General features: G+C 35.7%; 3 protein-coding genes across 5 annotated transcripts; all 3 read left to right on the top strand.

The window, feature by feature from the left end:
- On the top strand, positions 1043 to 9868 carry LOC18767148. Its single transcript, XM_020571046.1, has 13 exons — positions 1043 to 1581; positions 1992 to 2070; positions 3715 to 4172; positions 4458 to 5409; positions 5526 to 5618; positions 5739 to 5849; positions 5968 to 6078; positions 6168 to 6281; positions 7601 to 7717; positions 7813 to 7920; positions 8036 to 8101; positions 8532 to 8627; positions 8807 to 9868. Exons 1-13 carry the CDS (start codon positions 1043 to 1045, stop codon positions 9218 to 9220), a joined length of 3258 nt encoding a protein of 1085 aa, XP_020426635.1. The 3' UTR covers positions 9221 to 9868.
- Positions 20768 to 23061, top strand: LOC18767165 (TMV resistance protein N). Its single transcript, XM_020571045.1, has 3 exons — positions 20768 to 21282; positions 22147 to 23006; positions 23054 to 23061. Exons 1-3 carry the CDS (start codon positions 20768 to 20770, stop codon positions 23059 to 23061), a joined length of 1383 nt encoding a protein of 460 aa, XP_020426634.1.
- On the top strand, positions 23108 to 24917 carry LOC18768873. 3 transcript variants are annotated; one of them, XM_020570699.1, is made up of 3 exons: positions 23108 to 23254; positions 23401 to 23466; positions 24388 to 24917. In XM_020570699.1, exons 1-3 carry the CDS (start codon positions 23123 to 23125, stop codon positions 24757 to 24759), a joined length of 570 nt encoding a protein of 189 aa, XP_020426288.1. In that variant the 5' UTR covers positions 23108 to 23122; the 3' UTR covers positions 24760 to 24917. The 3 variants fall into 3 exon arrangements, with proteins under 3 accessions (XP_020426288.1, XP_020426287.1, XP_020426289.1); XM_020570698.1 differs by having other exon boundaries at positions 24316 to 24917; XM_020570700.1 differs by lacking the exon at positions 23108 to 23254 and having other exon boundaries at positions 23337 to 23466; positions 24316 to 24917.

The following is a 24917-nucleotide window of genomic DNA, read 5'->3' as shown; positions in this document are numbered from 1 at the left end:
GAATATTATATATTTATTTATTTATTGGATAATTTAATCACCATTTTTCATATGTAAGTTTATTTTGAATATGTCAATTTAAATTAAAGTAATTAAAAAAATATACAATTAAATTAAATTTAAAAAGTCAAAATTTGAATAAATTAATTAAATTAAATTAATATTTTAAAAAAAATCAAAAGCCTAACACGACAAAATATTTCGTCGAGCAAACTATTAAATTAGTTTATTTTAATTAAAAAATTTTAAAACACAAAAAATATTTCGTCGCGCAAATATTTGGGTGACGTTATTATTGATCGCGCAAAACTTTAAAAATTTGGGCAAGTACCAAAAATGGGATGCGGGATTTTTTTTTTAATAAAATTTTTTTGTCTTTGCGCGACCAATATTTTTCGTCACGCAAAACTTTGCGCGACCAATACTTTTCGTCGCGCAAAGTTTTGTGCGACGAGGTAGATTTGTGCGACCATAAGGTTCGTCGCGCAAATCCTTTATTCACGAGTTTTGCGTGACAAAATTGTACTTTGTGCAACAAACTTATTTTGTCGCGCAAAGTGTTTTTTGTAGTAATGAACATCGTTATAATATGAGTAGACTGATAACATCACAGAAGAAAAAAAACTTGATGAATAATGCCTTACTAATTATTTCAAATTATCGGAGACTGGGGAGCAGGGCATCATTTCACTAATTATTTCAAATTATTATGTTAGAATTTAGGAACCAATTCAATGGTGACACGCACTGGCTTGTGCCACCCATAACAATCAAGCCAAAAAGAAAGAGACAGAGAAACGACCCCCAGTCTTATGTCTTTTTCAACTCTTTCACAGGGTAAACCCCAAATTTTGCCCGCCTTTGAAGTGCCAGGAAATTATGCTCTTAGCAAATCGCGTTGGTTTGACTTTCCGGCGTCGAAGGTGACAGGAAACTGCTTCAAAAAAAAATGACGATACTTGAGCAAGTTGCCTAACATATATATAATAACAAGAGAGATTAACCATTCTCCCCAACTCTTTTACATATCCAGCTAGCGGATATGCAGTCAATCACCTCTCATTCAGGAGCCTCTTCTTTGACCAGAAAAAATTCAGGAGCCTCTTCTTCCTCTTCTTATTTCACCCATCCACTTACATATGAAGTCTTTCTCAATTTTAGAGCTGAAGATACACGCAACGGTTTTACTGAGCATTTGTACAGCGAGTTGCTTCAGAAGGAAATTATAACTTACATAGATGATGAGGTTAGAAGTGGAGATGAAGAAATATCACAAGACTTTCTCCAAGCAATTGAACGATCAAGGATTTCTATCATTGTTTTCTCCGAAAACTATGCATCTTCCGTATGGTGCTTGGAGGGACTCGTTAAGATCCTTGAATGTAAAGAATCAAAGCAACAAATTGTTGTACCAATTTTCTACAAGGTGATGCCCTCCCATGTGAGAAACCAAGAGGGTAGTTTTGGTGAGGCATTTGCTAGCCATGAAACCAAATTCAAGGATGATATGGAGAAGGTGTTGAGATGGAGGAGAGCTCTTGTGAAAGCAGCAAATTTGTGTTGGTGGTCTTTCTTGCGCGGGTATATTTTCTAGCCCATTTGTGATGTTTCCACATTATTTTCTAGCAAATCTAATGAGGTAACAAAGATTTGATTTATTTCAGTAACAACCCCTAAATCTAACGGAAGTTAACTTAACTAATAAAAAATAAAGAATATTGCCCTCTTAAGCGGTGTGGCCATTGGTCAATGCCTTCCATAACGCCCATTGAAGGTTCAGAGATTTTTCCACAATCGTCACTTATTTAGGAAAAGAAAAGCTTTACATAACAAATATTACGTGTATATTTTTCATACCATAAGTTCATCTCCCATACATGATACTATGCTGTCTTAACGGGCAATCAAGTACAATTTATACAAAATAGGTTTCTTAGATCAACTCAATTCCATTTTATGAAATGTTTCATCATTTGCTTTTAAACTGGCAGGGATGAACCTAAATTTGTGCACAAGATGGCTGAAGAGGTTTCAGTACAACTAAGCCGTACCTATTTGAGAGAAAACAGAGTAAGTTATATATATATATATATTCTATTGAGGGACACCCTTTAGGGTACTCTACAATTTCTTTCCAATGATCCAAACCATCTATTTTTTAGGTCTTCATTCATAGATCATCCTTACAACAAATTAGACAAATCGAAAACCGTTTCGACATCGAATTGTGTCCTACAAAATCAATGAACATTGTGCTTCAAGAAAGTACTAAAATTTCAAACCGTCTATTGTAAATACTCATTCAAAGATCATCTCTACAAAAAAAAATCACTTCAATCTAATATCATTTGACCATTCAATTAAATTATTAAAATTTAAGTACTTTCTTGAAGCACCGTGTTCATTGATTTTGTTAGTCTCAATTAGATGCCATGATTTTCTATTTGTCTTTTTTTTTTTTTTTCTTTTTTTTTTTTTTTGGGTTGCAAGGATGATTTATGAATGAAAACTCAAAAAAAATAGACGGTTTGGATCGTTTATAAAAAATTAGTAAGGTACCTTTCAAATAAAATAATTTGAAGAATTCCTCCATAAAATGGGACGAATATATATATATATATATATGTATATATTAATTCCAGCATTAAAATAGATTTATCTGGAATACCTTTATTTTTATTTGATAAAGACCTTGCTTAGTTGAGTAATCAACTTTTCATTCTAGGAGACGGAGGAAATTGAAGACATCATACGTCAACCAGATGCTACAAGTTTCTCAAAGGTGAAAAGTCTTCAACTTTTTATAAATTTATTGCAAATCATTTTGGGGATATTATCTTCCTAACGAGTTGAGATTGGTAGATAGATTGGCTTGAATATGTATATGACAATATTTTTCATCGATTTTAGTTGACAACATAGGATTAATTTTAGTTTGCTATCTTGTATTTTCCACAGAATGGCATGTTTATTTATTTATTTATTTTTATACAAAAAATATTGAAAGCCGGGAATTCAAACACATGAACTCACTATGCAGGGCAGATACTTTAAACCAATTTGAGCCAAACAAAAGAGGGCCCTCATTATACACATTAATATCTGATTAGAATCAAACTGACGAAGAGTCCCACATTGACATAACTTTGACATGTCATAGTTTTTTATATTACTTTCGTACATTGTTATTTGAAAAGCTTTTGTTTGTGGGATTCTATTATAAATTTCTTTCAAGTTTGTATGTCATTTGTTCCTTTCTTTTCTTTTCCCAATTTTTGCCTCGTAAAGTTTACAAAATCTGAAATCTATAGATTGGAAACATGACTTACAAGACTTACCAACTACTAGTAGTCAGCATAGTTGAGTTTAAGCATAATCTCAAATAAGGCCCACAAAACTCAAAATAGCTCAAATTTCATGAGCCTAAATGAACACTACTGCTACAAATTGAAGAAGCGTTACTGTCAAAACCATCACCGCATTTGGCCTAAATGGAAAGTGATGCTTCTTCTTCATGCCTCCTATTGAGTTTTTTCTTTGAAGCTAGGAGAGAGTGCGGTAAGAGTTTTTTGGGGTTTTATTTGGAAACATGACTTACAGGACTTGAATCTACGCTATAGTACAAGTTTCATTTAGATTGATTGAATTCTTTTGCACATTTCTTGCTGGATATCTTCAAATTTTAATTGAATATTTCACCAATTTCTTCTGTAGGCTACCACTAATACTTGGAAGTATGATGTCTTTCTCAGTTCTAGACCTGCGGATACATACTACAGTTTTACAAACCGCTTGTGCAGCAATTTGCAACAGATGGGAATTAAAACCTTGATGGATGATGACCTTAGAACAGGGGATGGAACATCACCAACGTTTCTCAAGGAAATTGAAAAGTCAAAGATTTCTATCATTATATTCTCTGAGAACTATGCATCTTCACCGTGGTGCTTGGATGAACTCGTTAAGATCCTTGAATGTAAAAAAACACAGCAACAAATTGTTTTGCCAATTTTTTACAAAGTGGACCCCTCAGATGTCAGAAAGCAAACTGACAATTTTGGTGATGCATTATTTAACCATGAACGCAAGTTCAATGATGATACAGAGAAGGTATTGAGATGGAGGGCAGCTCTTAGGGAAGCAGTTGTTTTGCCTGGGTTCCATCTCTTCGGGTATTTTTCTAACCACATTTAGTCATTTGAGGGTTATCTTGCTTTTTTTTTTTGGGAGCAAGGGTTATCTTCTTTTTCTGTTTAATCTCAACTGACGTTATAACGTGAAAGTTATATCAAGCTACTGTTTTCACAGTACCACACAATAATTACTCAAAGTAAAAGTGGCTTGTTAATCTAGCAAATCCTCTACTCTCTTTTTTGCCGGTTTATATGTTCTTTGCCTTATTTAAACATATGCGGCAAACTTTGATTTGACTAACGTGTTATGAATATGTTTGGCAGGCATGTATCCCAATTGATTCATCGCGTCTATGAACATATTTCACAATTATTAAACCGTACTTATTTGAAATATGAGGCCAACTATCCAATTGAAATAGAGTCTCGCGTACAAGATATGCACGATCTTTTAGGCATTGGAGACCCTGATGTTCGCATGGTAGGTATATCGGGTGATGGTGGAATGGGTAAGACAACAATTGCTAAAGCTGTATATAATTCAGTGGCCCATAAGTTTGAAGCTTGCTGCTTTTTGGAAAATGTTAGAGAGAATTCAAAGACATCGGAAGGCCTGCTCCAACTACAACATAATCTTCTTAGAAGCATTCTAGGAGACGTAAGATTGGGGGTGAACAGTATTGTTGGAAGAATCCGAGTGATGAAGAACATGATGCGCCGAAAGAGGGTTCTCGTAGTGCTTGATGATGTGAGTCAAAATAACCAATTAGAAAAATTAGTCGGAGAATTTAATTGGTTTGCTTCTGGCAGTAGAATTATCATAACAACAAGGTTTGAGCATGTACTCGTTAATTATCGAGTAGACCTAGCATACAAGGTCAAGAAATTAGAGTTTGGTGAAGCTTTGGAGGTCTTCAGTTCTAATGCCTTCCCAAGAAGTAGGCTGCCGGATGATCCTGATTACCGGAAACTCGCAACTAGTTTCTTAGACTATGCTCGAGGGAATCCATTAGCTCTTACAGCTATGGGTTTACTCGTATGTGGGAAAAGTATAGCTCAATGGCAATCTGTATTAAACAGTTACAGAACAGCTTCTGCCTCAACTATTCATGAAGTCCTGGAAATAACCAAAAATGCACTAAAACAAGAAAATGGCCTCGAGGATATTGAAGAAGACAAAGATGCTTGGGTGTATTCCTTTCTGAACGAAATGGATAAAGATATACTTGGAAATGATTTTCACGACAATATTAACTATTTTCTCACAGAAACCACAGTAAGCAATGACACATACATACATATATATATATATACACACGCACACATTTACAGGGAAATCTTTTTAATTTCTTATTCTTATTTATTCATCAATTAGTGTTTTCCATACTACAGGGACACAATGAAACGGAAAGCACTGAAAGTTTGCTTGCTACTCCGGAAGTAGGAAGGCATCAAAGAAAAATTCTAGAAACTGACAATGTTGCAGTGAGTACAATATGCGTGTGTGTGTATATATATATATATATATATATATTGTATTTCTCAATTAGACAAGAAAACTTCTTTTTTATTTTGTAATTAATGCAATTTCTTTTTCATCAACAGATATTGAATGAACTTGAAAGCATGGAAAACTCGATTGGACGACATGAGACATCATCCAGTACTCAAGAAATAGAAAGTGATCGAAGAATAATTTCAAAAACATATGATACAGTGGGTAGAATATGTATATAATATATATGCACATATGTACTATCTGTTCAATTTTACAAGGAAATTACTTTCGTTTTTTATGTTAATTTGTTAATGCAATTTATTTTTTCATCTATAGGTATTGAATGAAGCTGAACGCACAGAAAACTCGACCAGAAGAAATGAGACATTATCCAGTACTCAAGAAGTGGAAAGGGATCCAAGGATAATTTCGAAAACTTATGACACAGTGAGTAGACTGTAGAATATGTATTGTCTTGTTCAATTTGACAAGCAAAACTTTTTCATAGCCAATGCAGTTATTTTTCTCCTCTATAGGTATTGAATGAAGCGGGAAGCAATGAAAACGCAACCGGACAACATGAAGCAGTATCCACTACTCAAGAAGAAGAAAAGGATCAAAGGATAATTTCAAAAACAGAGGATGATACAGTAAGTACAATGTTCTATATTCAGTTGAGGGATTCCTCAAATAAGTTTATTTGATCCCTTGTATGGCTCACCACAAATTGTATTTCAATGATCTGAACCGTCTAGTTTTTAGATATGCCCTCAAAGATCATCTCTACAAAAAAATCACTTGAATCCGAAATCATTTGACCACTCAATTAGATGGTTATTATTATACTTCTTTTCTTAAAGCATCATGTTCTATTTTGTTGGTTTCAATTAGATGCCTTAATGATTTTTAATTTTCTTAATTTTTTACAAGGATGATCTATGAATGAAGACTTGAAAAATAAACAGTTTGGATCGTTAAAAAAAATCTTAAGAGACCCTAAAGGGTGTCCCTAAAATAAAAATAAAAATTATTTTCTTGATTTTTTGCAAGGATGATCTATGAATGAAGACTTGGAAAATAGAAGATTTGGATCGTTGAAAAAAAAAAAATTGTAGAAGACCCTAATGGTGTCCCTCAAAAAAAATTTAAGAATGTCTCAATAAAAGCATACTATAATATATATATATATAGTGCTGCTATTTCCACACACGTATCTTATTTCCCCACTCATCTTATATGGTGGACGAGGGTGAAGAGGTTTGGGAGGGGGGTGGGTGTGGCACAGCTAGTGTTGCTGAGGGGGTGCGTTAGGAAGGGAGGAGAGAGGGTTTTTATTTTTTTAAATGTTATTTTATTATTAGTTTATTTTAATAATTTAAGGGTGTTTTAGGAATAATTGTGAATGGGAAAATAGAACAGGTGAGTGGAAAAATAGCAGCACTATATATATGGGCAGATCCGTGACATCATATTTTTATACGCAAATTTTGACACAATTTTTAAGTCATTAGATTGCTCTACTTTTAATGAATGAGATTAAATCTTACATGAAAATTAAATTAAAAATGCTTTACTCTCTCTTCTCTCTATTTTCTAGAAAAGGTAAATTTCTATCACCAAAACATTTTTTCTCTCTCCCCTTTCTCTTCCCCAACACATTCCCTAATTTTCTTTTTCTCCTTTTGTTTTTTTAATATTAGAATGATTAGGGTTTATTTGGGTAAAATATGGAGAATGAATGAGGGTTTACTACTAATTATATGTGTCATTGGATTAATCCAAGAGCATTTATTAAATAGGTGCTCACTAGACTTTATTTTTAAGTTCTTAGGTGAACGAGATTATAATATATATATATATATATATATATATATATATATAAAGATAGGTATTGTCTTTGTCAATTTGAGAAGCAAAACTTTCTCATATTTTATATTAATTTGTTAATGCAATTTACTTTCATCAATAGGTATTGAATGGAGGTGGAAGCACGGAAAGCTCGTTTGGACGACATGAAACATTATCGAGTGTTCAAGAAGTAGAAAGGAGTCCTCAGAGGATAATTTCAAACAGTGAGAATGATATAGTGAGTAATATACATTGTCTTGTTCATTTTGACTAGAATAATTCCTTTTTTTTCTATATTAATTTGTTAATGCAATTTTTTTTCGTGCTATATAGGGATTGGATGAAAGTAGAAGCTCAGAAAACTCTTTTGCACAACATGATACATTATTCGATTCTCTATCAAGTGGTCAAAGAACAAATCCCATAATGGAAGATGCTACGGTTAGTATATATATATATAGACACTCAAGGTATTATTTTATTCAATTGGGTAAGAATAACTTTTCTATTTCTTATAGTAATTTGTTAATGCAATTTTTTTTTCTTCATATTATAGGGACTAAATTATGACTCCGACATTAAGAAAGAAAGGATCGCTCTACAAATTGGGGATGTCAACGATGTGAGTATAATATATATATATATGCAGAGAGTTTCAGTTGATGGATCTCTCAAATAAGAAACATTTTTGTAGGGCACACTTCGCATTGTATTTTAATGATCTCACCCATTTGTGTTAGGTATTCGCTCAAAGATCATCAGTTCAAACAAGCACTCATATATGAAATTATTTAACCATTCAATTAAATAGTTGTCATTTTAGTGTTTTCTTTAAATACGGTGTTGGTGATTTTGTTAATCACACTTAGATGTCTTATGATTTTCAACTTGTCTAAATTTTTGTAGAAATGATCTTTGAATGAACACTTAAAAGATAGATGGTTTGCAAGGATGAAATTATATGCACATATGTATTATCTTATTGAATTGACAAGAAAAATCTTAATTATGTTATGTTACTATATGTTAATGCAATTGTTTCTTCATACTAGGGCATGGTGCCCTTATTATCAGCGGAGACATGGTGGGGTACTACTACTAAAAGCTTATTTTTGTTTGTCAAAACTGCTAAAAACTTCTTATCAAAGGTAAGAAGATATATATTCAACATATTTGCCTTCTTTTGGTAAATCTTCTACTTTCTTTTATAGAATGTAAAGCTTTCTCATTTCGTCCTTCTTTGCATATGCCTTGGAGATTTTTTATTTTTTTTTTCAGCACAGTAGATGTTGTTGATCGTGTTGCTAATTATATATCATTTTTGTAGGCCGTTTCAGTACAGTGGATATTTTTAATCATTAGCTTCGTCCTGGAGATATCTTCAGCTATTTGTGATCAGTTGTCCTCCCGAAGAAAGCCCCAGTATGCACTAATTGGTATGTCGTTGGCTTCTGTGGCTCTAGTCACTTGCGTCTGCGAACTCATTCTCAAGTTTAAAATAGAAAAAATCGTCGAATCTGAGAGTCCCGGAGAAAGTTCAGGCGATATTTTCCCTCACGTTTTTGGATTAATTTGTGCATTCTCTCAGTGGCTGTCCTCCATAGCTCGCTTTGTGTGCATAGTTATGAATAAGCAGAATCCTTTCAAAGTAAACATTTTGCCGGTCCTCTTTCTTGGGTGTTGGGGTGCTGTCAAACTAACTGCACCAACAAAACCAGCATTCAGCAGCTCATCTCCTTAGTTCTTATCCCCTGTAAAGGATCAACTCCAGAAAAGCAAAAGGCCATCAAGGCCTTGATTTCGACATCCATTTGAAGAAAGACCTCTTTCACAGCCCGCCACGAACTACTAATGCTTGACAGCATTTGTGCTGTGAGACTTGTATGGCATCTGTCACTTTGAGATATATAAGTATATATATAGGGTCACGATGAGCGAATATTTTTTTGACATATGACACACATTATTAATCTATATATAGTTATTCTCTTATCCGGATGTCTGCACGTTATTATCGTGCAGATACTATTGTAAATATGCATGAAAGCAGAGAGGAGTAGTACAAAATACATGACGTCCGCACGATAATAACGTCCGGATGTCCGCATAGAATATAATTATATATATATACACGGATAGCTATGGGCATTCTTAATTATTCTGAGAGAGTGCACAGATAGGATTTTGAGAGGAGGTTTGGGATTTGGATTGAAATATGAAGGAACTTGCACTGGAACATATGAATGTGTGATAATTGGGGGTAGCTTGGATTTTACATATTTGCTTTTGGCTCATGTCTTAAGCAGTTGAATAACAAATTTATTTTTTAAACTGTTAAAACATTTATCTGAAATTAGAATAGCATCTAACAAAATAACTTTAGACTTGGATGGTTGATATACATTATTGTCACATTCGCTAATATTGTCTTTAGCAGTTTAAATTTTCAAAAATAATGATTTTTTTTTTTTTTTCACATTAGATGAGAAAAATTCTTTATAAAAGGTGCTAAATTAGATCCTCGTTTATCACTTTTTTATTGGTTTTTTTAGAGATAAGCGATATGATTTTATTCATTAGAGGAAGTGAGACAAGTACAAAAAAGGGGACTATACATGTTTAGCGTTTAGAGTACCCCGTCCCCCTAGAATCATACCAGAAAAAAAACTACTTGTTACAATCCTCAAACATCAATAAGAAAATGAAAGGACCCGCCCCGAATTTTTCAAAACCCGAGGCAAACCCTTTGGAATTCCCGACATCATCCCGATGCCAGGCCCACTTACTAAAGACCGAGACTTCCTGCCGAAATTTCGGCAGAGTCTCCCCCATAAATTGGACATTTCCCAAAATTTCAACCTGCATAAAACGCATTTAATATTCCCAACTGGCAGCATGCACAATATAATTTCATGCAAATTCTCATAAATGGCATTCGGCCTTCCAATAAATCTCAACCAACTACCAAACATGCTAGCCAATCAATTCACGCCTTAAGCAAGGTAAACAATAAATTCAAAATATAAACTAGGACTGTTAAATTTCAACATGCAAGGTTTTAGCCTCCTAACACAATCACAATTTCACCTCAATTTCAGGACCAACAACAAGGTCCGAACCAATCTCTATAAGACTAACATTTAGTCTGCGGCTGCACCTAATAACCTTAGGCTGCCTACGTACCCTCTTTGAGGGATCAAGCCACACGTAGTTCTTCCATAAAACCCAATTCCACACTTGGGCGATACCTGATTTCATTTCTTTGTATTTCATATAATTTCCCCATACGCCGGTACAACCAACGCCACGTATGGGGCCTGTCAACACGCCGGATAACCTACGCCACGTGCGACCATGCCATACTATCATAATATCTCCCCATACGCCGGTACAACCAACGCCACGTATGGGGTCTGTCTCAACGCCGGATAACCTACGCCACGCGAGACCTGCACATCATATCACATATCTCCCCATACGCCGGTACAACCAACGCCACGTATGGGGCCTGTCCCAACGCCACGTATGGGGCCTGTCCCAACGCCGGATAACCTACGCCATGCGGGACCTCAACATCATATCACAAATCTCCCCATACTCCGGTACAACCAACGCCACGTATGGGGTCTGTCGACACGCCGGATAACCTACGCCACGTGCGACCTCAACACAATATCACATAATCTCCCCATACGCCGGTACAACCAACGCCACGTATGGGGCCTGTCTCAACGCCGGATAACCTACGTCACGTGAGACCTGAACATCATATTACAAATCTCCCCATACGCCGGTACAACCAACGCCACGTATGGGGCCTGTCCACACGCCGGATAACCTACGCCACGTGGGACCTAACTTTCACTTGGTGGTACTTGTAGTGAATTCAAAAGCCGGGAAGGTACCTAAGGTAGTGCGTATAGCACTCCAAACTGACAGTCTAGACTCTTTTGTACTCTTGTACAAACATATTATAATTATAATTATATATATTAATTCTAATATTGTGTAACCCTCCTCAATAGTCTAGCACCCGATAATCTCCCTTGGAAAGGTGAGATTACTCCGGGAGACTCACGGTCAACCAAGGGTCAAACTACTCTAACCTTGGTCAAACGGACGTGCGGAACCCACGACCTCCAATTTCCGATCCGAAAGTCCCTACGGGTTCTACCAGGTACAGGACACTTGTCCTGCAAGTTTGGTTCAGATCGGACGGTCGGAACGCTCACGATCGCACGATCTGACGGTTAATATAAAATATAAACTTTAAAATTATTATTCGGAACATTCGGGGCTCCGATTCACGATCCGTGAATTCCTACACGATCCTAGAATTATCTAGATTAACATATATTAAATTTGGGTCCATCCAACGGTCCCAACCTATCGAACCCGGATAACGCACAATATGCGATCGTCAGTTCGATAGTCAAACGACGTCCGAATTGAGATCCGTGAAATCCTACGCACTCGTGACAACCTAAGGATCTCATCGAGACACAGTGTCACTTTTTCCACAGTGCCCACGCGCCGCCGCACGAGCCGGCAGCGCGTGGGTGCCCAAAGCGATAACGCTTCGCCGGAAAATCTCAAAACCACGGCTCCCAATTCCTACCCTAGGTATAACACCCTATTTGGAGCCACTTTTGTTCTTGGACCTACCCCAAAAACGGACCGGAAGTGGCCGAAAACAAACTCCCAAAATCGGCAGAATTTCAAATCGAAGATCGACTATCCTAGGCTCAAAATTAAGGAAATCCTACCCAACCATCAGCTAGAGCATGGAAAATAGGTAGAAATCCATACCTTACTCGTCAAATTTGGAGAAGAAATGAGGGAGAACGAGCTCCTTGAATTTTGGGTTAAAAACGGTCGGATTTTTGCATTTTCCGGCGAGCACAGGTGGTTCCAGTGGCTGAGATTGGCCGGGATGGGAAGAGGAAGATGGCACGGTTCTTTTGGGACCGGTGCCACCCCCAGCGATGGCCGGATGCGACTGTGGTGGCCCAAAAACCACCGCGGTGAACAGTAACAGGGGGGGCTGTTTCTGCGCAGGGAGAGAGAGAGAGAGAGAGAAAATCTGATTTTTATAAAAAATCCCATTTCAAAATATTTACGATTTTGCCACTGGGTTTCTTTTGACCATATCTCTCTCGTTACAACTCCGATTCGAGCCCACTACGTGTCTATGAACTCATCTCAGTACGACCTATCCAAAAATACTAGTCACTGCTCCAAACTCTTTCCGGTTAAAAATATGACCAAAATACCCTTAAATAATTAAATAAGTAAATAAGGGTTAAATTTGGGGTCGGGGTGTTACAGAAAATCAAGGGCCTCTTCATACCAAGAGATAGAATTTCCGAAAAAACCACTTGTCACTTTTTTATTGGTTTAAAGGTTTCATGGTAGGGTTCAATAAGAATCATAAACATGGAGTCATTCAATTTTATTAGACTAGTCATGGTAGGATTCAGTACTGCTTTGAAATTTAATGATATACTGCTTCAACCACACAATTCCACACGCATAGTACAGGGACAAACTACAAACAGAGTATATAAACTAAGGGTCAACTAAGAACAGGAGACCTTTTTCCATTTCAATTTAAAGTAACAAATTTAGACAAAGTCTCAAGACTCTAACCTGCACTTCCTTTTTTAATTTTTTTAATAAGAAGTTTAAATATTATTCGATTGAGTTAGGACAACCACACGTTAAGCTAAAATTTAAAATAAATGGCTTGAGCATTTGGTTGTGTGGCTTCTTTCGGTAGAATGTGAAAAAATGTTTCATATTGGAAAGTTGAAAATTTTAGTAAGGACTTATACTTCCTTCATTGTCAATTAATTTTGGAATGTAATCTCAACTTTTTTTATGGTATTACGACTTATATACCACGATCCTTTAACAGATGACTGGTAGAATCTTTGTCATCTTCATCATCAACTATATACACGACTGGATTAGTAAACACCTTCAAAATTGCACCGAAATCCGCAGGAAATACCAAGCACGATCTCATTCACGTTGACTTTCACAGTACGTTGAAGGTAGCAGGAACCAGCATATGAAAGTGGCATACACCCTAAACCCTATATAAATTATTTCAAGTCTTTGACAGTATCAAACAAAATGGATTCAGTGACCACTCAATTATTAGAAGCCTCCTCTTCCTTTACTTCTTTCAACCATTCCTGGGCATATGATGTCTTTCTCTGCTATAGAGACTGAATATTATATTGTCGACAATTACGTATTTATACATGATTGTTGATTACTAGTATGGTTAATAACTAATTAAAATAAATAATATTCTGAATATTTGCTAATTACATAAAGATTTTTAAACGTGTGTAAAAAGCATACTTAACCTTTCACTTTCTGTTCGTTCGTTTGTTTTTTTTTGTTTTTTTTTAATAATGGGGGTTCAAATTGATAAGAAGCATGCTAAAGTGTAATAATTAAAGAATGAATTAGAATGAGTAGTGTAGTTAATTAGATAAATTGTAGCCTAGGAATCCGGTTCAATTTGACAGAGACGAGCAGGGGCGGAGCTACAGCCAGGCCTGCCATGGCCCTGGCCCCCCCACTTAATTATTAATCTTTTGTAATATATTATAAAATATATGATATAGTAATACAATTACTGCAATTAGATTAGTGATGGCCCTCCCAGTTGAAGATGAAAAATCTAGTAGAAGTGATTTTGAAATTTTGGCCCCTGCATACTAAGAATCCTAGCTCCGCCACTGGAGACGAGACCACATGTGCCGTGTCGAAAACCGAAACATGGAACTGGTCAACATTCAACAATGTCACACTTGGAGCTTTCAAACAACAAAGATAGAGGAGCTTTCAAACATACCCATCTTGGATCTTTCAAACAACCAGGATAAAGGAGCCTCTCACTTTCTCTCCTCACCACTCTCCGTATAGTCGCCACACATTCCAGAGTAATGCTACACTTATCATATTTTTATCTTATATTTCTATATCATATCATATATTTTTATATTATATGATGTGGTATATTCATATCATATGCTACATCAATTAAATGAATAAAGTGTATTTTAATAAATAAAATTATAAAAACATAAACTAGTATTTTACATTATGTGATATGTACACATTAACTGCCACATCATGTGATATGAAATTGTTGTATGACTAGTATTATTCTTAATTTAAATGTGTCTTGTATTGAATCTAATTTTACTTAGCAACGAAATTATAACTCAAGTGATTAAGAGTAATTATTTATGCAGTTCAGTATTCAAATTCCTCCTAATAAACGAAATAAGTGATTAATGTTAGCTAGTATTATTTTCAAATGACAAACAAGTAAGTAATAAGGACAACATTGGCTTGCGTGCTGGGACTGACACAAGAGGCCCGCGTAGTAGGGTGATAAACAAGCACATTTCCCTTACCGACCAGAGGCCCGCGTAGTAGGGTGATAAACAAGCACATTTTCCTCTCTCTCTCTCTCTCCGACTAGAACTCTTAAGAAAAAGACGGTTGATAAACAATCACGTTTTCCTCTCTCTCTCTCTCTCTCTCTCTCTCTCTCTCTCTCAAACCTTATTAATATCAACCCTTTAGCCGACTTCTTTCTCCCATGCACTTGTCTCCCTCCCTCCTCCTCATTCCTCTCTACCTTCTGCCCTCCCTCCCCTTATCTGATCCCTCTCCATAACTTGTCTCAAGAAACACTTTGCTCCTTTTTTATATAAGTAGAGTTACTGCCTCTCTCTCTATCTCATTATATCTCATTCTCATAACCCATCAGTTTCTCTCTTTACTTCTCTGACATACTATCTAGCTCTCATTTGTCTTTCAGGGTCTTTTTCTTTCCCCTCATTCTATTCTAGTATTCTCAGTCAATTCAAGTTCCTTCTTCTGACACACCTCAAGCTCCAGTTAATTAACAATGTCAAGCAGAAGATCCTCTTGTTCGCGGCAGTCGGTACGTCCAGGAATATCAGCAAGGGTTGAGCATTTGCGCTACCAAGTGAAGGAGTTAGAATCTGATGAAGCTTTGGAGCTCTTCAGTTCTAATGCCTTCCCAACAAGTGGACTTCCGGATGATTATCAAGAACTCGCAAATAGTTTCGTAGGCTATGCTCAAGGGAATCCATTAGCCCTCACAGCTATGGGTTCACTTTTGTATGGGAAAAATATAGATGAATGGCAATCCATATTAGAAAGTTACAAAAGAGTTCCTGCCTCAAATATTCATGAAATCCTCAAAATTACAAAAAAGGAACTAGAACATCAAGTGAAAAGACCCGAAGAAGATGTCCTCACCAATGTTGAAGAAGAACATGGGGTGCATGACTTGCAAGCACGGTACGCACTATATATATATATATATATATATCTATTCAAATTTATATAAACGTACATTCATATATATATATAAAAACTTACAGAGAGTTTCCATTGAGGGATCCCTCAAATAAGCTTATTTGAGGGACACCCCTTGTAGGCCCCACTCCGGATTGTATTTCACTAATCCAAACCGTCTATTTTGTAGATACTCATTCAAAGATCATCTCTACAAAAAAATCACTTGAATCCGATATCATGTGACCACTCAATTGAGTTATTAAAATTTTAGTACTTTTCTTAAAGCACCGTGTTCATTGATTTTGTAAGACACAATTGGATGTCGAAACGGTTTTCGATTTGTCTAATTTTTTGTAAGGATGATCTATGAATGAATACCTAAAAAATAGATGGTTTGGATTATTGGGAAAAGAATTGTAGGGTACCCTAAAGGGCGTCCCTCAAATAAAATTATTTGAGGGATCCCTCAATAGAAGGGGACTGTATAAACTTATTAATGCAATTGTTTATCATACTATAGGGACTAAATGAAGCTCAAAGAAATGAACTGATGCTTGAACAAAATGACACAATCTCCGGTACTCCAGAAATAGAAAGACTTCAAGGAAAAATTTCTGAAACTTATAACGAAGTTACAGTGAGTGGAACACACAACACACACACACACATATAGTCTTATTCAATTTGACTGGCAAAAGCTTTTTCCTTTTCAAGTATTAGTTTGTTAATGCAATTGTTTTTTCATACAATAGGGACTAAATGAAGTTGAAAATACTGCAAAGTTGCTTGGAGTTGAGACATTCTCCAATACTCAAGAAGAAGAAAGGATTCAAGGACATATTAATAGAACTGACGATGTTACAGTAAGTCAAATACATACTGGAATTATAGTGAGCTTCTATTGAGCGATCTCACTCCGCATTATATTTCACTAATCCAAACCGTCTATTTTTTAGATAATCATTCAAAGATCATCTCTACAAAAAATCATTTGAATCCAATATCATTTGACCACTCAATTGAGTTACTGAAATTTTAGTACTTTCTTGAAGCACTGTGTTCATTGATTTTGTAGGATACAATTGGATGTCGAAACGATTTTCGATTTGTCTAATTTTTTGCAAGAATGATCTATGAATATAGACTTAAAAAAATAGATAGTTTGGATCGTTGAAAAAAAATTCGTAAGGGACCCTAAAAGGTTATTTGAGGAGTCAAATGGTTTCGGATTCAAGTGATTCTTTGCAGAGATGATCTTTGGGGGAATATCTAAAAATTAGACGGCTTAATTATTGAAAAACAATGTGTTGTGAGACCTATAAGGGTGTCCCTCAAATATGCTTATTTGAAGAATCCCTAAATTGAAGCTCTATATATAATAATTTGTTAAATCAATGGTTTTTTCATGAATAGGAACAAAATGAAGATGAAAACTAGGGGTGGGCACGGTTCGGTTTGGACCGGTTTTTGCCTCAAATTAGAACCGATCCGGTACTATTCATCCGGTTTGGTTCGGTTCGGTTTTAATTAAAAAAATTTCAAAAACTGTCCGGTTCGGTTTGAACCGGTTTCGCTCCGGTTTCGTCCGGTTCCGGTTCCGTTCGGCTTGAACCGGATTATAAACAATTATTCTTCAAATATTTTTAATACAATTCTCAACTGAAATATTACTTTCTACTTGAAAATTAACAAAATATTCAATCTCGTATAAAAATACATCTAAAGTGAGAAAAGAGAGATATTTTGAGATGAACTTGGATAAATATTAGGTTTTTTTAGTGAAATTAAAATATAGCATTAAATATAAATATATATTGAAATTATATATATTTTTAGTTTCACCGGTTCGGTTCGGCCCGGTTCGGTTTTGAAGACATGGAACCGGATCTGGAACCGGTCCAAACCGGTTCGGTTCGGTTTTTGACCGGTTTTTGACTTTTTAGTCAACTCGGTTTTTTTCCGATTTGGTTCGGTGCGGTTCGGCTTGGATTTCCGGTTCGCCGGTTTGAGTGCCCACCCCTAATGAAAACAATGTAAACTTGGTTGAAGGAGATAAGACATTCTCCAGTATTCAAGAAGAAGACTTGCTAGGAAAAGCTCCGGGAACTGACGATGTAAGTAGAATACATGTATATAAATATTTATATGCACATATGTATTGTTTTACCCTAAACCCTAAACCTTTTTATTTTTTGTTTGTTAGTTTGTCCTTGAAGGAAGTAGGGAAACCATTTTACTTTTTTTATATATTACTTTGTTGATATAATTATTTTTTTGAAAAAATAGGCACTAAACAAAGTTGAAAACACTGAAAAGTTGGTTGAAGGAGATCAGACATTCTCCAGTACTCTAGCATTACAAACACTTCAAGGAAGAATTCCTAACACTGAGGCTGTCACAGTGAGTATAATATATGTACACATATGTATTATCTTATTCAATTTGTCAAGAAAATTCCTTTTATTTATTTATTTATTTATGCATGCAATTGCTTTTATTTCGGTTACTCTAGGGAGTAAATGCAACTGAAGGCACTGAAGGGTTTCCTGGACGAGATGAAACGAGCTCCGATACTAAAATATTGGAAAAGCTACGTAACCAAATTGACGATGTTACAGTAAGTATTATATATAATCTTTTAATACACATATGTATTCAAATTTACAAACAAAACCTTTTTATATATATAATTTGTTAATGCACTTGCCTTTTCATACTAGCAACCCAAACCGAAAGCAGGCGTGGTAGAAAATACAAGTTGGAGTACTACTATTAAAAGCTTCTTATTAGAGGTAAAAAATCTTCAACTGTCTTATTTTTCCTTTAGCAGAGAAGATTTTGTTGATTGTGTGGCTAATTATCTTTTTTGCAGGCCGACACAGTAGAGTGGATATTTTTAATCATTAGCTTCTTCCTGGAGATCCTTGCAGCTATTTGTGATCAGTTTTTCTCCCCAGGAAATCCACAGTTTGCACTCACTGGTATGTGGTTGGCTTCTGTGGCTCTATTCTTTAACATCTGCGAACTCATTCTCAAGTGTAAAAATGGAGAAAGCTCAAGCGCGCGTTTAGAAATGTTTCCTGACATTTTTGGATTAATAATTTGTGTAATCTCTCAGTGGCTATCCACCATAGCTCGGTTTGTGTGCATGCTTAAGGGCATGGAGAATCCTTTCAAAGTAAACATTCTGCCCGTCATCTATCTTGGGTGTTTGGGTGCGCGCAAACTAATTGCCAATAATAAAAAGTGCAAGACAGAAAACAGGATTGAGATGACCTCCATAGTTGAAGTCCCCAATAACGGAACGACTCCAGACGAAGCAAAAGCCAAAAAAGGATCCTGATTTGGGCCTCCATACGAAGAAAGGCCTCTTTTACCGAAAGACTCCTGACGTGGTCCAAGTTCTTCTTTCTAAATTTGACGGCCCAACATATTCTATTCATAAAAGTCTGCAACAAAAAGAAAAATAGGGCACACCACCAACCAACGCGTCACAACATTTGTGCTGCGTAACTTGTATAGGAAAATAGGCGTGAAGAGGAATTAAAACATAGGAGGTCTTGGAGGAATGACTGAGTCTTTGTTGTGTATTGATCTTTAATATACATTCGATTACAGGAAAGGTGGTGAACGTTCCTAGGAGCTTGTGCTGGGGGCATATTTGTGTTTATGGAAGTGTGGCTGAGGTGAAAAAGCAATTGAATTTCTCTCAAACTAGTGGTATATCAGGTTCAAATTCCCACAACACTGTAGTATTGTGTGTGAGAAACTCCCTCCATTTGTGATTTAAACTATCACTTGCATTCAAAACAATGTTTTATGGTCAGACTGCTTTAAGTATCATGATAAGACTGCTTTAAGTTTCATGGTCAGACTGCTTCAACCACACAACTTCACACGCGCAGTACATGGGACAAACTACAGAGTATAAACTAAGGGTCAACTAAGAATAGGAGACTTTTTTCCAAATCAATTTAAAATAACAAATTAGACAAAGTCTCAGGACCCTAACTTGCACGTTCTTTTTCGTTTTTTTCCTTTTTTAATAAGAAGTTTAAAATATTATTCGATTGAGTTATGATCGAAACGAATAGTGGCAGTTTCAGGATTCAAAAGTTGAGTAGGAAAAATTTACATACTAAAAAATTCAAAAGTCGAGTAAGTAAAATTTACATACTAAACTTTACCATTTGAGTGAAAAAAAAATTTCTTCCGTAGATGTTTTGACAACAATCCAGTATCATACTAGAACTATGAAGAAAAGAATATTAACCTTGAAAACTGGGTGATAAAGCCTGAGCCTTAGCGGTTGCATGTCGGCTTCACTCTCTCTCTCTCTCTCATGCATATGCCTCTAGGGTCTTGGGTTTAGGAAGCTGCATATATATTTTATTTTTCTGAAATTTTTCGGGTAGGCAGACATGGCTATATCCGCCACTCAACCGAACCCACACTCTGAAACTAAAAGTTAAACTTAATGGCTTGAGCATTTGGTTGTGTGGCTTCTTTTGTGAGAATGTGAAAAATTGTCCCATATTAGAAAGTTGAGAAACTTATTAAGGACTTATAAGGTGTTGAACTACTTCCTTCATTGCCAGTTAATTTTGGGGTAGGTGAGACCTCAATTTTCTTCATGGTATCATGAGTTAAGAAATACGAGGCACCTTTAATTGACAGATGATAGGTCAAATCTTGTTTCGGTTGGTTATCCATCTTCATCATCAAGTATATACACGACTGGATTAGTAAACACCTTCAAAGTTGCACCGAAATCCGCAGGAAATAACAAGCGATCTCATTCAAGTTGACTTCCACAGCAAGTGAAGGTAACAGGAAACAACTTTGCAAATAATTAATATACAGCAAGTGGCATACACCCTAAACCCTATATAAATTATTTCAAGTCTTTGACATATCATTCTCAAACAAAATGGATTCAGTGACCACTCAATTATTAGGAGCCTCTTCCGTTTCTTCTTTCAACCATTCATGGGCATATGATGTCTTTCTCTGTTATAGAGACGCGGATACCCACAACAATTTCACAGACAATTTGTACAGAAATTTGCTTCAAAGGGGAATTAAAACCTTCCTTGCCGATGAGCTTATCAGAAGAGAAGAAGAACTACTATTAATGCCAACGCTTTTTAAAGCGATTGGAGAGTCAAGGATTTCTATCATCGTATTCTCCGAGAATTTTGCATCTTCAGTCTGGTGCTTGGATGAACTGGTTGAGATCCTTCAATGTAGAGCAGCAAAGCAGAAAATTGTTTGGCCAGTTTATTACAAGGTGGATCTCATAGATGTGCGCAACCAACAAGGCAGTTTTGGTGAGGCATTTGCTAACCATGAAAACAAATTCAGAGATAACATGGAGAAGGTGCTGAGATGGAGGGCAGCTCTTAGAGAAGCAACAAATTTGCCGGGGTGGTATTTCTTGGACGGGTATATTTCTAAGAACCACTTACTAGCGTTTCGATTTATTTATTTGTTTCTAATTTCTTTATTTTGTTAAAAAAATTCATCCATTTTAGTACTTAACAAATTTGCTCACACATTATTACATAACAAGAAATCAAGATAAAAATGAATCATAAGTAAAAAGAATCGAAATGGGAACGAGAATATATATGAGATTATAAAATTGGAATTTCAGCAGTTAAACAAGATTTCTTCGGCAGTTAAACAAGATTTCTTCGGTGTTGTTGTACCCTAGCATAGGTTGACAATCATCTAGTCTAAGGAGAAATACTTCCATGAAACGAGGATAGTATTTTGTTATTTCTGGTCAATAACGTTATGACATGCGTGACAACACTTCCACTTGGCATAGCATTATTAGTCGAAAATAGGAAAACAATATTATCCTTGCAACAACTAAGTTTTTCTCCTAATCTATCCTACATGTCATACCTGGGCACCAACACACGTACTAGCATCACAAGAAAAAAAATTATATTAAATTTGGTCGCCAAATAATAGAACATTTGATATGAGAATATCATACTTATAATAAACAAATGGAAATTGTAATAAGTTCATATATAAATAAACGAAATACTGCCACATTGATCTCAAATTTGTGAACTTAGTGTGCTAGGATTATTACTTTTCTTAAGGAAAGTAATATGAATAAAATAAAACTAAAGTCGCTTGTTTGGTTAAACATATATAGCATCTTCCTCTTGAGAAATTATTGAGAGAGTTTATATTCCCTTTTCCTTTTTAGACAGAATTATAAGATCGAAATATATAGCTAGCTAGCAAAATTCCATTTCATTAAATGTTTCATATGCTTTTAACTGGCAGGCACAATTCTAAATTTGTTCATAACATTGTTGAAGAAATTTCAGCACAAGTATTAAACCGAACTTATTTCAATGTGGCAAAGTATCCAGTTGGAATAGAGTCTCGCGTACAAGATATAAGTGAGCTTTTAGGAATTGGGGTAAATGATGTTCGCATGTTAGGAATATGGGGGCCGAATGGAATAGGTAAGACAACAATTGCTAAAGCTGTTTATAATTCGATTGCCCATGAGTTCGAATGTAGCTGTTTTTTGGCAAGTGTAGGAGAAAATTCAGTGGCACCTGGAGGCCTAGTCAAACTACAAAAGATTGTTCTTTCTGAGATCCTAGGAGAGAAACAATTGGACTGGACCCATGTTGATAAAGGAATCAATGTGATAAAGAAAATATTGAGCCACAAGAAAGTCCTCTTAATTCTTGATAACGTGAATCAATTGGACCAATTAAACAAATTGGTTGGAGGGTCTGATTGGTTTGGTTTGGGCAGTAGAATCATCATAACAACAAGAGACAAACATTTGTTAACCGCTCATCAAGTTAACCTAATATACAAGGTGAAGGAATTATATTTTGATGAAGCTTTTGAGCTCTTCAGTTGGAATGCCTTCCGAAGAAATAAACTTCCTGATGATTATGCGAAAGTCGCTACTGCAATAGTGCACTATGCTAAGGGGCTTCCATTAGCTCTCACAATTATAGGTTCACTCCTATGTGGTAGAAGCATAGATCAATGGAAAGCTGCATTGGATGATTACAAAAGAGTTGTTGACTTAGAGATTCAAGACATTGTCCAAATAAGTTACGATGCACTAGAAGATCTGGTTAAAGAAGTTTTCCTTGACATTGCATGTTTCTTAAAAGGTAAAAATAAGAACTATGTGATAAAAATGCTAGAAAGTTGTCACCAGAACCCTGAGTACGGTATTCAAGTACTCATAGAAAAGGCCTTGGTAATTATTAAAGAAGACCATATTTGGATGAATGACTTGATACAAAAAATGGGTAGAGAAATATTTTCCTGCCAAGATTCTTTAACTAGGCTCAGAAGTCGGCGACATAGCAGGTCGTGGTTTTACAAGAATGTTAACCATGTTCTATCGGAAAATACGGTAAGTAAATATATGTATGCCATATGTAGAATATAATTTTCTTATTGAAATTTTAAAGGAAAATAGTTCTAGAATAATTTGAAATACTTTCACTATTATTTGACAAATAACTTGCTCTATTAATGCAATTTTTTTTTTCATACTAGGGAATAAATAGAACTGAGGACATTATGGTAACTTTGCGTGTACCGGATAAGACATTGAGCGCTAAGGTAAAATGTCTTCCACTTACTATACGACACATTTTTTTTCTTTTATTTTATTTTTGAAACCGCCTCCCTATATTAGCCGCAATCTTTGTCATCGAGTTTCCAAGTTTTTGAAAGTACATTCACTCGTGGTTATTTTCAAGTGTTTATATTTTGGAATTATGTTGTAAATTTTTTTTAAAATCTTATCATTTGGTCCTTCCTTAGCTTTTGGAGCCTATACGTTTTCTAACATGGTATTAACATTAAAGCTCTAGTTCGAAGGGTCTAATTGTGTAGGATTGGGGCTGCACGTGAGGGAGGTGTCAGTTTGATATATATTGTTGACTTATTTCGTGACAGTTTAAGTTTTTTGACATAGCATGACGAGGACAATAGATTGGCTAAAACTTTAGCCTAGAACATGTAACTCTGAAATCCACCAAGAAGATATGAGGAAACCTTAAGGTTTATTTGACAAATTGGAATTTTAAAAAAAAGACCCTAGTCACAGGTAAAATCTACTTAAATATTCCTAGAAATTCTAGGAATAAACAATGAATTAAAATAGAAAAATAACAAAATTTCCAAAAAGTGTAAAAAGTTTAACGCCAGGTTTCAAGCTGCTAAACAATCTCAGATGCCCGAAAAAGCCGATACATCATAGCAAAGTGATGTGTTTTGCCTGATTTACCCTTGCGCATGCGTCTTTGCAACTCCTCTTCAATTGCTTTCCCCATCTGTTCTACATCATTTTTCAAGCCTAATGGTTGTCGAATAGTCATAACTCATAATCATAGTTAACCTACATTTTCTTTTGCATTGTTCTTGCTTGTTAAGTTTTAGTTCATTGTATTACTGATTTATTTGTAGGCTACTTCAGCAAAGTGGATCTTTTTACTCATTGCCCTGTGCCTAGAGATTTTGTCACTTGCTTTTGATCAGGTTTCCTCCCCAAGGAATCCCCAGTATGCAGTATTTGGTGTAATGTTGGCTATTTCTGCTGTACTGACTTGCATCTGGGAGCTCATTTACAAGGGTAAAAAGGAAAGAGTTGAATTGAGGAGGTGGAGGACGTTGTGGTGGTTTTATTATCCAAGACCCCAGCGAAGGCTATTTGGTGATGTTCTTGACATTTTTGGATTACTTGGTGCCATCTCTCAGTGTATTTGCTCGACAGTTCAGTACGTTTACTTCATTCGGCATCATCAAAATCCTCTCAAAGCCTCCCTTTTGCCTGCCATATTCCTTATATGTTTGGGTGCTTCAAGATTGAGTTGTATTCAAACGGACAAGACTGATGAACAAAATGCATGACCATAGGGATTTAGCTAGATTATGTCTCAACTTCTTGTTGTAGTTTCATTGGTTAGGTTTTAGTAAACCCTTTGAGCATAATCTGAATCTTTTATTGGATGAGAGAGCTATTTCCCCACGCAACTCATGCTGAGTTTGCTGACAAAATTCTAAAATGT

Source organism: Prunus persica, chromosome G8, assembly GCF_000346465.2.
Source record: "Prunus persica cultivar Lovell chromosome G8, Prunus_persica_NCBIv2, whole genome shotgun sequence".
NCBI classification, from domain to species: domain Eukaryota; kingdom Viridiplantae; phylum Streptophyta; class Magnoliopsida; order Rosales; family Rosaceae; genus Prunus; species Prunus persica.
Note: the sequence above shows the minus strand (reverse complement) of the source record. Positions and strands in the feature narration are given on the sequence as shown.

What these genes read in the sequence shown, in the direction of transcription:
- LOC18767165 (XM_020571045.1), top strand. Translation starts at nt 20,768, where the DNA reads ATGGATTCAGTGACCACTCAATTATTAGGAGCCTCTTCCGTTTCTTCT. An exon ending in GGGTGGTATTTCTTGGACGG is followed by an intron (nt 21,283 to 22,146) that starts GTATATTTCTAA and finishes TTTAACTGGCAG; the next exon opens with GCACAATTCTAAATTTGTTC.
- LOC18767148 (XM_020571046.1), top strand. Translation starts at nt 1,043, where the DNA reads ATGCAGTCAATCACCTCTCATTCAGGAGCCTCTTCTTTGACCAGAAAA. An exon ending in TAGAAACTGACAATGTTGCA is followed by an intron (nt 5,619 to 5,738) that starts GTGAGTACAATA and finishes TTTCATCAACAG; the next exon opens with ATATTGAATGAACTTGAAAG. An exon ending in TTTCGAAAACTTATGACACA is followed by an intron (nt 6,079 to 6,167) that starts GTGAGTAGACTG and finishes TCTCCTCTATAG; the next exon opens with GTATTGAATGAAGCGGGAAG.
- LOC18768873 (XM_020570698.1), top strand. Translation starts at nt 23,123, where the DNA reads ATGAATGACTTGATACAAAAAATGGGTAGAGAAATATTTTCCTGCCAA. An exon ending in ATGTTCTATCGGAAAATACG is followed by an intron (nt 23,255 to 23,400) that starts GTAAGTAAATAT and finishes TTTTCATACTAG; the next exon opens with GGAATAAATAGAACTGAGGA. An exon ending in ATAAGACATTGAGCGCTAAG is followed by an intron (nt 23,467 to 24,315) that starts GTAAAATGTCTT and finishes ATTTATTTGTAG; the next exon opens with GCTACTTCAGCAAAGTGGAT.